We start from the raw sequence: 16861 nt of genomic DNA on the forward strand, positions 1-16861 counted from the left end.
ATTGACAAACGTTTCAAGTTTGTTCATAAATGTTGCGCAATTAGCACTCCCCTTTAACTTCAGACGATGTGAGTGTAGGAAAATTAAAACTGCAAACAACATAAAATACAGAGATCAAATTGGAAAAATTGAAACCAGGTGAACCAAATGCGATTTCGAGCCAAAACACTAAGACCAAAAAAGTAAGTTACCCAATTATAAAACAATTGTTTTGAGTGTAAGAGACTAAATGAGAAGAGCTAGTAGCATTACTCATAACAATAAGTAGCTCATTGATGTAAGTAGAGGACCTGCGTTAGTGAGAAGCATTTCTCTTTTTTTATTGATCTCTTTTTACAGTTACTATTTCTATTTGATTAGTGAAGGTTTGAACCTAATACCTCTACCGTCATCCCACACATGCTATTTTTCTAATCAACCTGAGTCAATGAGAATTGAGAAGGTAAAAGGTCTTTGGATCAACAAAAAACAAGAAGACAAGAAAACAAAAGCACAAGCAAAAAGACAATTTATCACCAGCCTCACAACATATAGAATCCAAGAAACTCAGGGAAAGTATCTTAGTTATACAACCACAAACGTCCCTCATCTCCAAGATAATGTGGACCCTCAACTGCTAATCTCCCTTGCTACCGCAGAATCTGAGCCATTGATCAAATTGTAGATGCAAGATCCAGTTCACAAGCAATGCATGTTCAACATCTCATCATTACATGACAGAGAATCAGCTTTTCTGTATCCTCACCACCGGCCTTTATTCCATTGCATTATTAACTCTTTGATGATGATCCACGATTCCTGCCTAGCAAGTCAAGTTCCCATTTCAATATAATCCGCTTCGATTCAGCCTTGCCTTCAATCTAAATAGCCCTCTTCTTTCACCATTCTTCTTCAGCCATGTTAGAAGGCAAAGCCGTTGTTACTGAGACTGACATGCTTCAAACAATGCAGCAAGACGCGCTCCATTTAGCCGGCAAGGCACTCGATATCTTTGATGTCACTGAACCTACACAAATCGCCCAATTCATAAAGAAGGTCACCTCCTCTTTCAAGGATTAACCTGATCAGCATTGAATCCTCCCAATAAATGATTTGACATTCATTTGTTGTTTTGATGCAGGAATTTGATGAGTCATACGGGCCTGGCTGGCAATGCATAGTGGGAACAGATTTTGGTTCGTTTGTGACACACTGCCAAGGCTGCTTTATCTATTTCTGCATTGGTAGCCTTGCCTTCTTGCTTTTCAGGGGTGCAGCTCATCTAGCCTTTGAGACGATCCAGCAGCCACTGGATGCTGTCAAGGCATAAGTTTCTGCTTAGTTTCATAATTCTTTATTGCCTTTCTTTCTCCTTGGATTTGTCATATCCTGAAATAAATAAATGCTGAACAAATTCCAAGTTTTGTAATTTCTATCCTTCTTCTTTTCCATTTTCCATTTCATTTTGAAAATTAAAATATCAAATCCAGTGTGTATAAGTGTGTGTGCGAGAGAGAGAGAGAGAGAGAGAGAGAGAGAGAGAGAGAGAGAGAGAGAGAGAGAATGAGGGAGATTACCATGCATTTGTAAGCTAGAAAGAGCGAGCACAAAAGGTTTCCAAGGTTCAAAAAGTGAGAACAAAAGGTGGGGCATCCCTTCTTGGCCCAGCAACAGAACGGTAAACATAAACTTTATCAGCCTGACAGTCATCACTCCCATCCTCCTTCATCACCTCAACATTCAATCTCGGCATCTCACTTGCCAATAGCCGGCAGGCATTCATTGTCACATTGCAGGCTGACATCCAAAGCGACCTCATGGATTCATACTTGTCCAAACCCGAGAGCAAAGCCTCATTCCCAAATGGGCAGTCCCTTATCTCAAGTTTCTTGAGCTTGGGGCAACCATTCAGCACACACTGCATTCCCCAATCACTTCCGCCGGCGAAAGCCACTGAAAGGGTTTCCAAATTCTTGGCATACTTCCCAATATCCTCAAATGTTTTGTCCGTTAATAGACCTGAAACTGCAAGCCTCTGGAGTTTAGTGCAATTCTTCACCACTTCCCCAAAAGCCTTATCCATAGGTTCCTTCGTTATGTAATCTGGTGTTCTTGGGTTCATTATGCAGAGGCGAAAGTGGGTGAAATCAGGGCAGTTTTGTACAACAGTTGCTACAGCTGCATTAGTCATCTGCTGACAAAAGTAGAGGACATAGCGCAGTCTCCGGCAGCCATAAGACACTGCAACAAACCCAGAATCAGTGACCCCGTGGACGATATCATCACCAAAAGGATCGGAAGGGAAAACACGGAGTTCCTCAAGCAAAGGACAGTTAGATCCTACAGCCTCCAACCCCTTGTCTTCCACTGTGTCCATGACCTGTTTCAATAATCAATTTGATATCCATCAAGAGTAGCACTTGAGGATTTCAATACTGAACATGTTTTCTCTTTCCAAGAGAGTAGCTCCATCCATGTCAATATCATAAAGATACTAATAACTTTCTCAAAATGACAGAATTATGATCTGTACAAAATGAAATACACAGAAAACTTACCCAAAGGCGCTGAAGGCGTGGGCAATGAGAAACAAACTTAGCAAGTTCCCAGCTTTGCAAAGCAGCATAACTCAAATTCAAGAAAGTCAGATTTGTACATGCAGGATACAGAGCTGGGAGATAAAGGGCTGTTGCTTCCCATAAACCAGAGAGGGAGTGTAGATTCTTGCAATTGCTAAATGCTCTTTCGAGTTCAGAGAGCTGAGAGGCTGTGAGCTCTTGCGAAAACGAGCCGGTGCCTAGCTCCATCAGTTGAGGAGCATGGACAAGCAGCCTTTGTAGTTGTTCCAAGGTTATGTTTCTATTAACCTTTAAGACTTTAAATGATTTGCACCTGCTTACAAGTCTCTCAAGAGCATCAAAATTGACATCGGTATTCAGGTTGGCAAAGTTGAGTACTTCCAATGATGTGAAGGTTTCAGGGAAGCAACTTAACCAACTCCCACTTTTATCATCAATGTCATTCTCTTGTATGTCCAGCTCAATCAAATTCCTGTGACCAAATTAGGATGGTTAATTATATTCCTCCACAAGTGAAGCTCAACATAAACAGTCAAGTATAGAACAAGCAAGCCAGAAAATTTAGAGTGTGTGCGGTAGTTTTTGGAAAGTTTCCGCATAGCACTTATGGGTCCATTCAAGGTCTCACTAGAAAAGAAGGGCAACTTGCACAAATTGTTCGAAATTGTTTTAGGATGTACACATATAATACAAACATTTTTAACCCTTAGATTTGGGTATCATAATAACAAACGCTAAATTGTTATGGTAAATTACCATATAGAACTAGAATATTCCAATGCGAAAAATGGATTAATTATTTTCCACTTTGACTTGATTCATATTAGAGTTGTGCTCCACATGTGGAACCTACAGTAAAATTCACATTCATGAACCTTCTTTTTGTCAATCAAATCAACAGTTGGAAGTCACTCATGCAAGTCCCATGTAAATCTACGGTTGAAATACGAGCCCATCTTCACAAAGATGGTGAGTGGTGAGGGGGTGCATGGTTTGCCCAAGTTGTGTTCCTTGAGCCAAATTATTAGTATTTTATACTTGCACCCAACACAATAAATAATTAAATATAGCAATATAGGTTTGAAGAGTGCCACTGCCATCCAACAAAAGCTCCCATAATAGGTAAAACGTCACTTCCAAGAAAAGAAGACACACAAAAAGAATGTAAAAAAACAGAATCCATCTTTTACTTCCACGCCTGAAATACACATTACTTTTGGAAATTGGAAAACAGTACACTTTGGAATTTTTCTTTTTGGTTTTCTCAGCAACCAAACGGGTACTTGAAAGCTGAAAATCAAACAAAAAAAGGGGCCCAATTAAAGACAAAAAAAAAACACTTACTTGCAATGAGTGGCAATGGCGGCAAGCCCATCGGTGCTGAACCCATCACAGCTAAGCAGCGAGAGAGCTCTGAAATTTTGAAACTTGAGAGCCAAGAACTTGAGACTCTCGTCGGAGACGGTCATCCTCTTCAGCCTCAGCTCCTCCAGAAATGGATATTCAGATGCAAACACCTCCAGCCATGGCTGCAAATCGGAGCCCCAATTCGGAGGGACCAGATTGAAGTCCGCGAACCGAGGCTTCCCCTTCAGGGTCACGCTCCTAATGTTCGGGAACCGCCGGCTCACCATCTCCGGCGACACCGCGTAGCAGTTCCCGATGAACAAGTGGCTCCTGGACCATCGCTCCGCGTCGTACCACTCCTTGCAGACTACTGACACCAAGCTCCTGTCCCTCCGGGACTTCACCATGCCTAGCACCCGCTCCAGCACCTCGTCGGGGAAATCCGACCCTACCCAGTTCGAGCATTCCGGGTCGGTCGACCCACTACGCTTCTTTCTTCTCGAATCCATTTTTAAAAAGCTTTGGATTCGAAGCTGAAGAAATGGAGCTCGGAGCCTGCTTGACGTAGTTTGGACCTCTAGGTGTGAAATGTTGGGATCCGAATCCAAGATTTCAGAAGAGAAAAGTAACAAAAGGTTTAAGCTTTTGATGAGTGAATGCTGGGATCTGCCATGAAAATGGAGAAGAAGCTTGGTCTGAGACTGCGAGAGAGAGAGAGAGAGAGAGAGAGAGAGAGAGAGAGAGAGAGAAGAATATGAAGCTTGAGGCGTAGAGGAAGGAGAGCCCAAGGCCCAACAAGGCCTTGCGTATTATAGCAAAAGCAATTAATTAGTGAACTAATAATTATTATTTTATCATCGCTAATCTTCTCATTTTAGCTTAAGTTAATGACCTGAGCTCAAGTTGACACAGACAGCTTAAAAAGAGGGCCAATAACATTGTAGCCCCAATCCTCACGTGAGGGGTTGGTCGCGTTTTACGCACGACCAATCAAATTACGGCACGTAAGAACATTAGTAGGGTGTGCATTGTTTGCGCGCGTAGGCGCGTTGAGTGAACGTAAGTAGGACAACTGTAGAAGTAGATCTGCACAAGTACAATGCTCTTTTATTTTATTTTTTTCAATAATTAGATTTTAATGTTTCACGGTGTCGACGTGAAAGCTCTTTAGATGATTTTTCAGCTTTTTATTTTTATTTTTTTTATGATTGCGCCGCAAAGTATGCATAATTCAATCAAAATATTTATTTGATTTTCAACAGAAAAAAATTGTTTTATTAATGTATTGTAATTTGTAAGTTTACATTTTATAAAAATCGGTAAATTTATAATATTTTTAAAGTTTCTAAGCACAAATATAAACATAAAAGCATTTACAAAAATTGTTCAATAATTCAATACAATAGATATAAGTAAGGATTGTTGGTAAAACATGGGGTTGTTAAACTTTAGGGGACAAAAGGGAGGAGTAGAGGCTCTATAACCATGGAAGATAAGTACAAACCTTCAACTAATATCTATTTTGGGAGGCTCCAGTTTGACTCTTGTATTTAAGCACTAAGGGAGATAAAATTTTTTGTAAATTCTTTAGGTTCGATGTGAATTGTCTGCCTATGACTGTTCTAAATGATTAGTTTGATGCGCAAAAGTTGGCCTAGAACACCCTCGATTACCCAAAAAAAAAAGCTACAAGTTTTGTTTTTTTTTGCCAAATTAAAGCTACAAGCTTATACCCCTAGCCAAAAAAAAGAAGCTACAAGCTTATACTGAGCATTTTAAGGAGGGTGATTGGAAATGAAACTATTCTGAGCAAGTTTATAGAATTATAGGTCAAGAACATCATGTCTTTTTTTTTTTCAATTGAAAAAATTATAATAGATTCAAATTATTGTGGTGCGAACACGTTTTTAATTTTTAAATTCCAACAGGTTTACTTATTTTTTATTTAAGGTATATATCTTTAATTGTTAAATTTATAAACAATTAGAGTATACAATCTAAAATTAATTGGTAATAAAAAAGAGAAGCTCAAAGCTTTCTAGTAAGTACTTACACAATATTATAATTTTTTAATATAAGACAACACATTATGTATTCTCACATCAAATACAGTAAATATTGTTTCTTTTGTTCTTATCTAATAAAACCACCACCCATCGATCTGAAACTATCTCAAGCTTCTACATTTCCGGCTTCTCTATTTCTGTGTAGTGGTAACATGCAACAAAAGTTGTGTAGCTTAAATTAAGCTGGCAACGCAGTAGATGGCTATTAATCAAACGAAGCACCATATACTATTAAGATCACGTGACTCCAGCCTTAACTCTTAAGTAATAAATAACCGCACGAGTAACGATTCATTAGGTGTGTGTGTGTGTCAGTGTGACTTGTAAGAGAAACTTCGAAGCATCTTACATCTACACAAATACAGCTAATTAATGTTCCTGAATCGGATCTGGATCCTCTACCAGGCTGTTTGATACGAGATTATACCAGACTTTTAATCTCAACCTTTGAAACAAATTGTGTAGTTGAGATCACACTACATTTTTAATGTTCAAGTTTTTTTATTTTTAAGTTTTTAACCATGACAAAAAGAAATTTATTTCCTTTTTTAGCAGAAAAGTGACAAAACTTGCACGCAACTTATCTTCTCCCTTTTCGCCGGCTTCCTCCTCCACCTCCCGCAGCCACCTAATCCTCTTGTCTCTCGTTTTCCTTCTCTCTTTCCTGTCTCTCTCACCCATTAAAATCTCAAAAATGAAACAGAGAGAATCAAACACGGCAACGAAAACGGACCCAGAGAAAAAAACCCACCAAGATTTCAAACAATTCAACTTCCAAAGTTTCCTCTGATTCAGCCGATTCCTTCCCTGACGTTCTCTTTGGCTTCTTTCCTTGGTCCAATGGTTCCGATACTCTTCTTTAATTACATATATCAATCCCATCATATAATAATAAAATATTATTTTCAACTCTAAGCAATTGATTCTTGATTCAGCATTTCTTATGTCTTTTGGCTTTTTCATATTTGTAATACTGTTTGGTAGAAATTCAATTGGTTTGAGGAGAAAGTGAAATTGTTCACTGTGAGGATTGAGTGGCTGCCGAAGAAGAAGGAAGTCGGCGACGACGAGGCCGCCGAAAAGAGGGGAGAGGGGGTGGCGCTGAGATGGGGCTACGTCAAGTTGTCATTTTTCTTGTTTTTGGTTGAAAAGTTTTGTTAATTTTTGTGAAAATGAAATAAAGTATTTTTTATCATGGTTAAAAAAAAGGACCAGGATCATCTCAGCCATAAAAGACTATTGAAGGGCTGAGATCAAAAGCCTAGTATAGTCTGGCAGGGGAAAAATTGGCAGAGGATCCTGATCCGACTGAATTTCTACGGTGATTAACTAAAAATAATTAATATAAATTATACAACCTTTCAGTCCAATTAATAGCTTTAAAAAAAAAAAAAAAAACACACACGCACACATAATGAATGATAGCTGGAGATCAGCTTGATGATTGATCACTTTTTTTTTTTGGGCCAGCAGCTTGATCACATTTAACTACACACAAAAATGAATAGATCATATCAAGTTTAAATGAAAGAAAAAAAGGTAAAATATATGTACCAAAAATAGAGAAAAAATAAAGGTAAACATAATTAATAAAAAGAGAAGATTATGGTAATTATTTTTTTGTACGTTCATGATTAGTATATATTTAAGAGCTTGAAGACAACAAAATGTTCACTTTTAACTACTATTTATGGTAAAAACAAAAGAAAAAGAAATTACCTAGCCTAAAAGTTTGCACTTACTACGCCTTGTTGAGAGTTTCACAATCTTTTCTATCCCAAACTTATTTATAAGCTTTTAATTGCTTGGTCTGCAATTTGTAATGCCATAGTTGAAGAATATAATGATGTGCCCCATTGGTTGACATAGTTATTTTCCACTAACCCAAAAGGCCAAAACCACCAATTTTTTTCTTTTTTTCTTTTTTTCTTTTTATAATCAACTAGCCTTAATTAGGTGATGTAAACGAACCACTCCTATAGTCCTATCATTAAGGTGTGCTATTTGCACAATTATTACTTTGATAATTTCCTAACAATTTTTGGTTGGTTACAATAATTTTCTAACATGTAGATTGTTGATAGTGGGCCTTCTAACTAAGATAGGTTAAGTCCCACGTCATTTGTTGAATAAATATATTAGGGCACAGTAGTACTAATATATGCAATAATCACATAAGGACTGTGTGGTCACGTAGTGGGTGCAATTGTGGGCCTATCTCCCATTTGTGGGCCCCCAGTCAAGTCTGGTAGCATGAGGCCCTCTATTTTAGTCTCTGGACTATGGAACATGGACATTATGTACAATGCCAGATTTTTAGAACTGCTGCATGTGCTTAATGCTTAGGGTTTTGATTCGAAATAAAATTTTCATGTTACTGTAAATGTCTCTCGCATTATGTGAGTATATAACGAGAGAGGCATATACAATAAATATATACATTAGTGACAAGAAAGTTTGTTTCCTCTAACCTCAAACAATACACATATGCAATATATTATTACTATGTCCCAATGCAATTGTCATTGTGCTAGCAGCAATATACTCCATAATTTAATGACTTCTACAATATGCAATAGTAAAATGGGTATTACAATTTTCTTTTTTTTTTGGATGTAATGAGCAAAGAGTGGGTGTGAATAGAAATATAATGACCTAAAAATGAAAGTGGGTTATGAAGAACCAAAGCTTTTTGACCTCCAACATAAGTGGCAAGTAATATTGTCTTTGTCCAAAATGAAGGTTGTGCTTATCTTCCATGGTTATAGAGCCTCTAGACCTCTCCCTCTTTGTCCCCTAAAGTTTAACACACTTTAACAACCCCATGTTCTACCAACAATCCTTTTCTTTGGGTGTCCACATCATTGGCCAATTTGGACACTACTTGTCTATTAGTCAGCAAATATCTTAACGGGGCCTAATGTAGGGGGTTGACACGTGGCAGCTAATTAAGCTGCGAGCCAAAATGGGACATTATCAATTCCTCTAACTCATCCACATGGGGCATTATATCAAATCACATGTTCGTTTTAATTAACTTAAGTTAAGAATTATGATAACCATTCTCAACCGTAGAAAAAAGAAGATGATAACCACTGTAATGGTGATGAGACTTGCTAGCATTAGCATTTAGCATTTAGCATTTAGCCAGATGTGGACTGATTTGAAGCGCAAAACAACAAACTTGTTACTATATCACTATAGACGGCTCTCCAACTTATTGTTGTTTCCGGTGGAAATTTCTGTTATATATTTATTTAATGAGGTTGGTATCTTTTCACTATCAAACCATGTTTGGTTTGCCAAATGAAATTTATGAGAAATCAATTTCTATGTATTTTTCAAGGGGAATGACATGTAATATTTCTATTATGATATTTGGTAATGCTGGAAAAATAACTAGAAATATATTTTTGTTTCCTTTCCAATATTTGATTTGTGCATGAATATATAGAAAACAAAAATATTTTAGTTTTTTCAGTTATACCCTCATTTATTATATATGTATAATAGATAAGGGGTACATAACATAATTGATATTTTCAATTCTTAATAGGGGCAATTTGGTATTAAAAAGTTTTAATAAATAATTTCCCATGGGCAAGGAAAATGATACCCAAAGTTGGGTGGAGGGTTTCATTTTCCCCCTTTTAGGGCATCATTTTTCTATAAAGCATGAATTACTTTCACATGGTTGCACTTACCATATATGAGAATAAAATTAGTTTCTTATTCCCAAGCCTCAATTTTGCAAGTCAAACGAGGTCTTAAGGTGTGAATTTTTCGTCATTAAATGTGGTTGTATACAGGATTGTGCAATGGTGCGAACATCTATAACATGCTGACACAAATATAACTGTTAGATGAATTCATGTGATGCTATGGTGTAATTTTCTCTAATAGATGGTCGTTGTATAGGATGTAATGTTTGCATCAAAGATTGTCTATTATATATGATTATATGTCATGCAATAACTATATCGAAAATAAGCCTTTGGGGTTAGCCCAAGTGGTGAGGGTGGGTAGGGGTAAGGATTAGGATTTGACTAGGTCTAGGGTTCGATTTCCTCAAATGTAACAAAAAAAAATACTATATCGAAAATGAACTCATACATGCATTGTACATTGAACATTTAGGTCTCGTTTGATACATATAATAGGATTGAATATGATAAATGACTAAATTCATGTGTATTTAAGGAAGAAACTTCTAATTTGAAGGAAGAAGATAGATTAGCTATGAAGGAAAACTTATCTCCACTAATCCCACCATTTTTTGGGGGGATTGTAAGGGACAAGTTTTCCCTTATGATAATATGATTATTCTATTTTCTTTACTCAAGTTTGTGGTTTCTTCCTTAAATACACATGAATTTAGCCATTCATTCTATCCAATCTTATAATATGCATCCAACGAGGCCTTAATGCCTTGTTAGTGCAAGTTTTTTATGTTGCAGCCTGTTAGTTAGTGCAAGGTTGGGTGCTCAATCGAAAACATGTTCTCGTAGATTAGGTGATCTTCACTATTTCGTCAAATCTTATTCAGTCTTAAGCCATCGAGGAAGAATCCATTTCTCACATAAAAAGAATTCTCAAGAATCTATTTCTTCTATTTAGGAGAGAGTAATGCCTTCTATTTATCATATTGTGAATTTTTATTATTACACATATAGGCATTAATTACCATATCTAACAATTTAAACTCAAATAAGCATCTTATTTTGTCAAACTATTTGATACAAAAACGATTCCCTTGTTCTATAAGTACCAATTTTGTTTCTTTTTCGCACCAAAAAGTATATGACTAGTAGATATTTTTGAATCTAGTGATAAAGAGTATTTATTTCTTCAATCACATTGGTGACAAAAATTAAATCATAATCCACAATATAATTGACCAAATCACATGTCACTTCCAAGTTGCAATTGGGTTTAAGAGGAAAACTGTGTACCCTTGAAATCAAAGAACACCAGCCAGCAATATATCCTGGCGGAATGTAACTGCAAAATTGGGGATCTTCTATTCCCTACGTTCCAGCAGCAAGGATTAGGAAGATGATGCTTTATGTTACTTTAAGAAAAACAGTGCTGAGAGTGAGACCATATAAATCCACTAGTCTGATACAGCAAAATATGAAGGATATGCTCTACGTAATTCCTCAGTGAATGAATAATGCGAAAACAAAACTTGTTCTTTATTATCAAAATTGCTTTAAACCGAAGCCTTTGTCAATTTGTCAGCTGATGCCTCATCATTCTTCAAATGCGACTTGAATCCCTGCCCCAAATGAAACGCCTTATCCAGTCTGATACCACCAATGCCCTGTTGCGCATGCTCACTTGTTTGCTGAACAATGTTCAAACATAAAGGAGTTAAAAAGAGAGAATTAAATCAATCTGGTTATGTTGAATTACATGATTGAAATATCAACCAAACCACCAAAAAGAAAGAGGAGAAATTTAAAAACACTTTACCCTTTTTTTTTTTTTTTTTTTTAAATTTTTGATATATAGCCCTTGAGTAGTTTTCGAGCTCCCTTCGAGTAGTTTTAAAAATTTAACACAAAGAGGTCTATACTATATTATACGGTTATACCTTGCATAAACAGAATACCAAAGCCACTGGGAGCTGTAGCCGATAGAAACCCAATCCCCAGGAAGCTGCGCTGCTGTTTGCTCTCCTCCCAATGGAGCAAATTGCCCAAGATGTTTGTACCTTCAACAAGACAAGAATCATCTACAAATTAGCAACTGACCAAGACATCATCAGTAACTGTTTAGCTTGAATTACCATTCTATAAGAGACTAGCTGGTACACTTATATGGTCGAATACAGAACTACCAAGCACTAAATTTGAACATGGCATGGAGTGCCAATTCAGAAATGAAAGAGCTAAATGATATGAGGCTGCACCTATGGCTTCTTAAAAATTAGCGCTCTCAGTAATATATCCGTATGGTCATAGTATACATAATTGGACCTAGTCTCATCTTAATTGCAAAGCATGACTCCAGAAGAGCACAAACACACACACACAAATTCAACTTGTACCTAAAGGGGCGAAACCGATGGCGACCTTCTCCGCGGAACCTGATAGGACCTTCTGGATAATTCTCACAGTTTTCCATACGGTTAAAACAATCGGCAAGGTAGGAACCCTGTTGAGCTGCAACCTGAAATTTCATTTGAGAGGCAAATAAGACATACATATGGAGCCATGCCTTTGAGAACTAATATTCAAATGTGCATAAATAAACCTAATACCTGGGCTGTAGCTGGAAGAAATTTCATCTGGGAATCCACTTTGGAAAGAGCTGATTTGAATTCTTCAATATTCAGCTCTATGGATTCCTTTGCAACATCCCCTGATTCCTTCAAAAGATCAGCAATACCGCTCAGCTGTTTGCTCTTCATATAAAGCTCCACTTGAGGATATCTTTCACAAATATCATCAATGACCTCATGAAATTCCTTGACTGTGAGTGTTCCTGAATTGTCCTTGTCCGCCTTACTGAATATGACCGAGATATCTTCCTAAAAACCCAATAGGCATACCCAATAGATAAATAAGTGGGACGTCTAAATCAAAGGCCATTTCAATATCAAAATATTTGATTACCATACTTCCTTACTAGCTTTCAATAAGAAAATATGGATGAAAACAGGTTTTCAGGAGAATATGTAGCGAATTAGGAACAATGTTTTGATATATCAAACAAAGAATCAGGGGCTAGCTTATTGTAGTAAGTTTAATAAAGAAACCAGATAAATTTTTTGTGATAAAGTTTGGTTTCATGACTCCATCTCCATAGAGATTTCAAGTCTCCAAATTCATTGTGGGCAAACAGTATAACAGTTAACTGTTCATCATGTTGTTAGTCAACACAACATAATCTTTTGGTTATCCTGGAAGGAAAAAGAGACTGAGTTCAATAACAAGAAAAATAGGTCTAACAGTTGTGCTGAAAATACTCTCCCCGAAGAATGGCAAGACAAATATCTATTGGAAACTGTATTTTGCAGCAACGTTGGTATAAAAAATACAAGTTGGAGAAGTAACAAGGGCAGTTACCATGACTTTGCGCTGATTTATTGTGGCACAATCACCAAGTGCATACACTTTGTCACATCCCTCCACTCGCAGCCATTCATCAGTTGCTAAAGCCCGTCGATTAGCCTGTGCTTTAAGGAACAGATGCTTGTCAATAAGAGTGATAGTTACTTATAAAAGACACATAAGAACTTCATGAACATTTTAAAGACACAGAGAAGTCAACACAGAGCATTAGTGAGATCATTTCTGAGGTTTAGGAGAGAAACACACCTGATCAATCTGACTCATGAAATCCCTTATGAAAGGACGCGTTCCTACACCAGTTGACCAGAGAGCCATTCCATAAGGTATGGAAGTAATTTCCCCACTTTTCCTTTCTTTGGTAGAGATCTCTCTATCAGAAACTTTCACAACCATTGATCCTGTTTTCACATCAATACCGTCTCTTTTAAATTTGTCTTCACCAAAAGCTGTGATTCTTTTATCAAACCTGCAAAAACATGAGAAAACTTCAACGATAATGAAGAAACAACTACACAAATGCATATTCACCATCCGGTTCTAAGAAAACTGCAACAGAAAATAAATGCAAGCCTTGGAGAATAATGTGTTTATTAACCGACAAAGTACTAGTTCCAAATAAATGACAACAGTTCTATGTCAGATTCTTTACTAACATATTCAGAATATGATCTCCAGCCTCGAGAATTGTTATTTTCACCAGGTCTTTGACCGCAGGGTATAATTTGACTAATTCCCCGTTGACAAAATCATGAAGCTCTGCAGCAAACTCCACACCAGTTGGGCCGCCACCAACAATAGCAAAATGAAGGATTCTCTTCTTCTCCTCATCACTTACAGTTGGAAGGCTTGCCTTTTCAAAGCAGTCAATAACAGTTCTTCGAATCTTTTGGGCATCTTCTACCTCCTGCATGATGGAAGTAAATTGCTGAGATGAACAAAACAACAAAGATGCATACATCCATGAAAAAACTTGGTTTCTATCACCAAAATCCCGCACCCATAAGAAAGAAAAACAAAATTTACTTTTTTTTTTGGTCCTACAGGGGGTGGGATACTGCAGATCTGTGAAACTTCATTCCACAAGGGAAAATTTAACAGGAACACACAAATACACATACGTACAAAGTTTCCGAGGAAGTTACCTTCAAGAAATGGCAGTTCTCCATAACACCAGGAGTATTGAATGTATTAACATTAGCTCCCACGGCTATTATAAGGTAGTCATAGTCCACGATGAATTCTTCTTGCCCATTCACATTGTTGTTTGGATTAGATCTGCAATAGACTTTCTTGTTTTTTGCATCAATCTTGAGACACTCAGCTTCACTGAATTGAACGTCTACATTTTTCTGCATGAAGAAATTCACAGAAAACCTTGTCGAGTTACATGATAAGGGATGACACAAGTTACTAGTATGAGAACTGATTCTGCCGTGCAATAGGACTATTCATAAAATTAATTCAACAACAAAAATATTTCATCAGTAACCAGTCAATCATGGCATAGACCTTACTGCAAGCATGAACTGATCCTTTTTAGCAAATGCTCTGTATCCACTCATAGTTTCAACTCTTTCCAGATTATGGATAAACATTATGTGTGTGTGTGTGTGCGTGCAATGTTTGTTTAATCTAAAATACTAAAATCTTCAGTCGTTGAGTAATATGGTTATTGATTCAGCACTTCCTACACCATTATGATATTCCATCCTGTACAGTTTCAGTCTTCTAAGAAGATTCTTGGAACTCGCATTAGGAAAGATCTAAGAAACTAAAGCTAACTCTATAATGAGAAATACCCTTCCACATATCCAAATCAGAGTCTCTGAAAACAGACTTACTGAAAACTAAGCATAATAGAAACATATTTACCAACAGTTAGAGAGATTGATATTACCATTATCCAATCCAATATGCATTACCTTTTTAATGATGTTCCGAACTGGTTCAACGATGCTGCGAGCTTCCACTGTACCACAGGTAACACTTGGTAGCAGAGGGGTGAAGGCAAAGTAATTCCGAGGCGATACAATGTGAACCTCATAGGAGGGATCTTTCAGATTCCTTAAGAAACTAGTTCCAGCCCAGCCAGTTCCAAGTATCACCACCTTCTTTTTCTTGTTGTCCACTTCAGCTGAATTTAGAAGAGGTCTGCCGCTGACCGGGGTTGCCTCAGCGTAAGCCAACAGGCCGCCGCCACCACCACTGCAATTTGAAGCAACAGCCATAAGCCAAAACCAACAGATAATCATGCCATGTATCATGTTAACATATCAATAACAAAATGTGGAATCTCTCTCGCAAAGGGGTTTGCAGCAAAAGAATGCTCTGTTACTTGACAACCTTATAGACTACAGTCTCTCTGCAAGTAGTATTCAATGTTTGTTTGTTTTCTTAATAGAAAATGACCACATCCTTGTTCATTCACTACTTTCATGCACAATTTTCACTACACCAACATTTTGTCAAAGGAGAAATGAACTATATGGACCATAACATCATTTTGAGCCAGTAAAACTTTACTGCTATATACATAAGACAAGTAAAAACGCCTAGCTTCAAGCTAATCACCCCACTATAAAGGTGAAAATTTTAGATGATTCTGCGCATGGTGAATCTGTATAGCAAAACAAGCAACGCAACCAGCATAGAATTGGCGGTATAAACTATGTTTCAAATAGAGTTAGGTCAATCGAATCCAGTTTCCTCAAATTTCAACTTGCAGATGGAATTTTATACAAGCATGAAATAAGTCCAAAAAGATCTGATTGATTTCAGAGACCTCCAAAAAACTAGGAACAAAACAGAGCACATAATTTTCAGCACGGAAATACAATGGAGCTATACTGCAATAATAGCTTCTCATACAGTATAAGCAAAAACTGAACGATTGAAACAAATAATTAAAATAATTTTACAATAAATATATTAAAAAAATTCTGCCATTTTTTATTGCAATCGACAATATTAGAAATGAAAAATTGTAAAGAACAAAAAGACCAAAATGAAAAAACACAGAGCAGACGAAATCGAACATGGAGAAGACGATGAAGGATAGAGTACCTAACGGCGACGACCAAGAGCAGCTTGGAAACCGAAGGATAGTCATGGAAGACTCTAGAAACTCTGTCGAAGAAAGTGAAACCTCGCATTTTCTTATTTCCTTCAAGCTTTCGGCGCTTAGATCTAAAGCCCCAAAGGCATAAAACCACAGAGAACCAGAGAGAGAGAGAGAGAGAGAAAGAGGCGTCGATTTTCTACTAATATGTGGGTTTTTATATGTGGGTAGAGCCGTAGAGGGTATGCAAAGGAATCCGGGGAGGTTGGAGGGATGGACGAACGTGATGTGTGTGTGTGTGAGGCGAGGGTTCCAGCCTTCCAGGTTTGCTGGCGACTTGGCGCTCAAGGCAAACGCGGCACGTGTGTTTGGAGGTGAAAGGCGCTTTAATTTGACACGTCGGTGCTGGTGGGCCCCCCCATATACGAGTCTTCCTTAATATTTGGGATTAATTGCGTAAATACTCCCCATATTTATCCCGTCTTTTTATCTTAGATTTTAGACTGAACCAATAATAGTATGACTATTAAATTTGAGTTTTAAATGATGAGTTAATACTTTATTTGTTGTAAATAAATAAATAATTTTAGTGTTTTATAATAGATGTTCCTTCGCTATTGCATTTATTTGAGTCTATTTCTTTTTAGTATCGCCCTTGTTTGTGTAATAAAGCAACTCTTAGGTAGCTCATAAAATTTGGGTGGAAGAAGCTCCCCATGGTTGATAGCTTTTCTTTTGGCCATGAGGCCTTAA

At 37.2% G+C, this 16861-nt stretch overlaps 3 protein-coding genes across 5 annotated transcripts; 1 reads left to right on the forward strand and 2 right to left on the reverse strand.

Moving 5' to 3' along the window:
- The first annotated feature begins 435 nt into the window (after nucleotides 1–435).
- On the forward strand, nucleotides 436–1408 carry LOC147298731 (dynein light chain 1, cytoplasmic-like). Its single transcript, XM_086229046.1, has 2 exons — nucleotides 436–1035; nucleotides 1121–1408. The coding sequence occupies exons 1-2, from the start codon at nucleotides 898–900 to the stop codon at nucleotides 1307–1309; spliced, it is 327 nt and encodes a 108-aa protein (XP_086085172.1). The 5' UTR covers nucleotides 436–897; the 3' UTR covers nucleotides 1310–1408.
- Nucleotides 1156–4660, reverse strand: LOC147298732 (protein TRANSPORT INHIBITOR RESPONSE 1-like). 3 transcript variants are annotated; one of them, XM_086229042.1, is made up of 4 exons: nucleotides 3903–4660; nucleotides 2538–3030; nucleotides 1557–2359; nucleotides 1156–1295 (listed from the first exon to the last, which is right to left on the reverse strand). In XM_086229042.1, exons 1-3 carry the CDS (start codon nucleotides 4412–4414, stop codon nucleotides 1604–1606), a joined length of 1761 nt encoding a protein of 586 aa, XP_086085168.1. In that variant the 5' UTR covers nucleotides 4415–4660; the 3' UTR covers nucleotides 1156–1295; nucleotides 1557–1603. The 3 variants fall into 3 exon arrangements, with proteins under 3 accessions (XP_086085168.1, XP_086085170.1, XP_086085171.1); XM_086229044.1 differs by having other exon boundaries at nucleotides 1229–1368; XM_086229045.1 differs by having other exon boundaries at nucleotides 1248–1384.
- A 6078-nt stretch (nucleotides 4661–10738) lies between these two features.
- LOC147298733 (external alternative NAD(P)H-ubiquinone oxidoreductase B2, mitochondrial-like) lies at nucleotides 10739–16367 on the reverse strand. Its single transcript, XM_086240320.1, has 10 exons — nucleotides 16114–16367; nucleotides 14973–15255; nucleotides 14193–14399; nucleotides 13704–13954; nucleotides 13297–13516; nucleotides 13045–13149; nucleotides 12237–12506; nucleotides 12024–12145; nucleotides 11568–11687; nucleotides 10739–11318 (listed from the first exon to the last, which is right to left on the reverse strand). The coding sequence occupies exons 1-10, from the start codon at nucleotides 16200–16202 to the stop codon at nucleotides 11231–11233; spliced, it is 1755 nt and encodes a 584-aa protein (XP_086096446.1). The 5' UTR covers nucleotides 16203–16367; the 3' UTR covers nucleotides 10739–11230.
- Nucleotides 16368–16861: the final 494 nt, after the last annotated feature.

Source organism: Dryas octopetala, chromosome 1 (assembly GCF_963921425.1).
Source record: "Dryas octopetala chromosome 1, drDryOcto1.1, whole genome shotgun sequence".
Taxonomy (NCBI): Eukaryota; Viridiplantae; Streptophyta; class Magnoliopsida; order Rosales; family Rosaceae; genus Dryas; species Dryas octopetala.

Coding starts and splice junctions, on each gene's coding strand:
- LOC147298733 (XM_086240320.1), bottom strand. CDS start 16,202: ATGCGAGGTTTCACTTTCTTCGACAGAGTTTCTAGAGTCTTCCATGAC. Junction 13,955..14,192: donor AGAACTGCCATTTCTTGAAG/GTAACTTCCTCG, acceptor TCCATCATGCAG/GAGGTAGAAGATGCCCAAAA. Junction 12,146..12,236: donor TTCTTCCAGCTACAGCCCAG/GTATTAGGTTTA, acceptor ATGAAATTTCAG/GTTGCAGCTCAACAGGGTTC.
- LOC147298732 (XM_086229042.1), bottom strand. CDS start 4,414: ATGGATTCGAGAAGAAAGAAGCGTAGTGGGTCGACCGACCCGGAATGC. Junction 3,031..3,902: donor GCCATTGCCACTCATTGCAA/GTAAGTGTTTTT, acceptor ATTTGGTCACAG/GAATTTGATTGAGCTGGACA. Junction 2,360..2,537: donor CACGCCTTCAGCGCCTTTGG/GTAAGTTTTCTG, acceptor TTATTGAAACAG/GTCATGGACACAGTGGAAGA.
- LOC147298731 (XM_086229046.1), top strand. CDS start 898: ATGTTAGAAGGCAAAGCCGTTGTTACTGAGACTGACATGCTTCAAACA. Junction 1,036..1,120: donor TCGCCCAATTCATAAAGAAG/GTCACCTCCTCT, acceptor GTTTTGATGCAG/GAATTTGATGAGTCATACGG.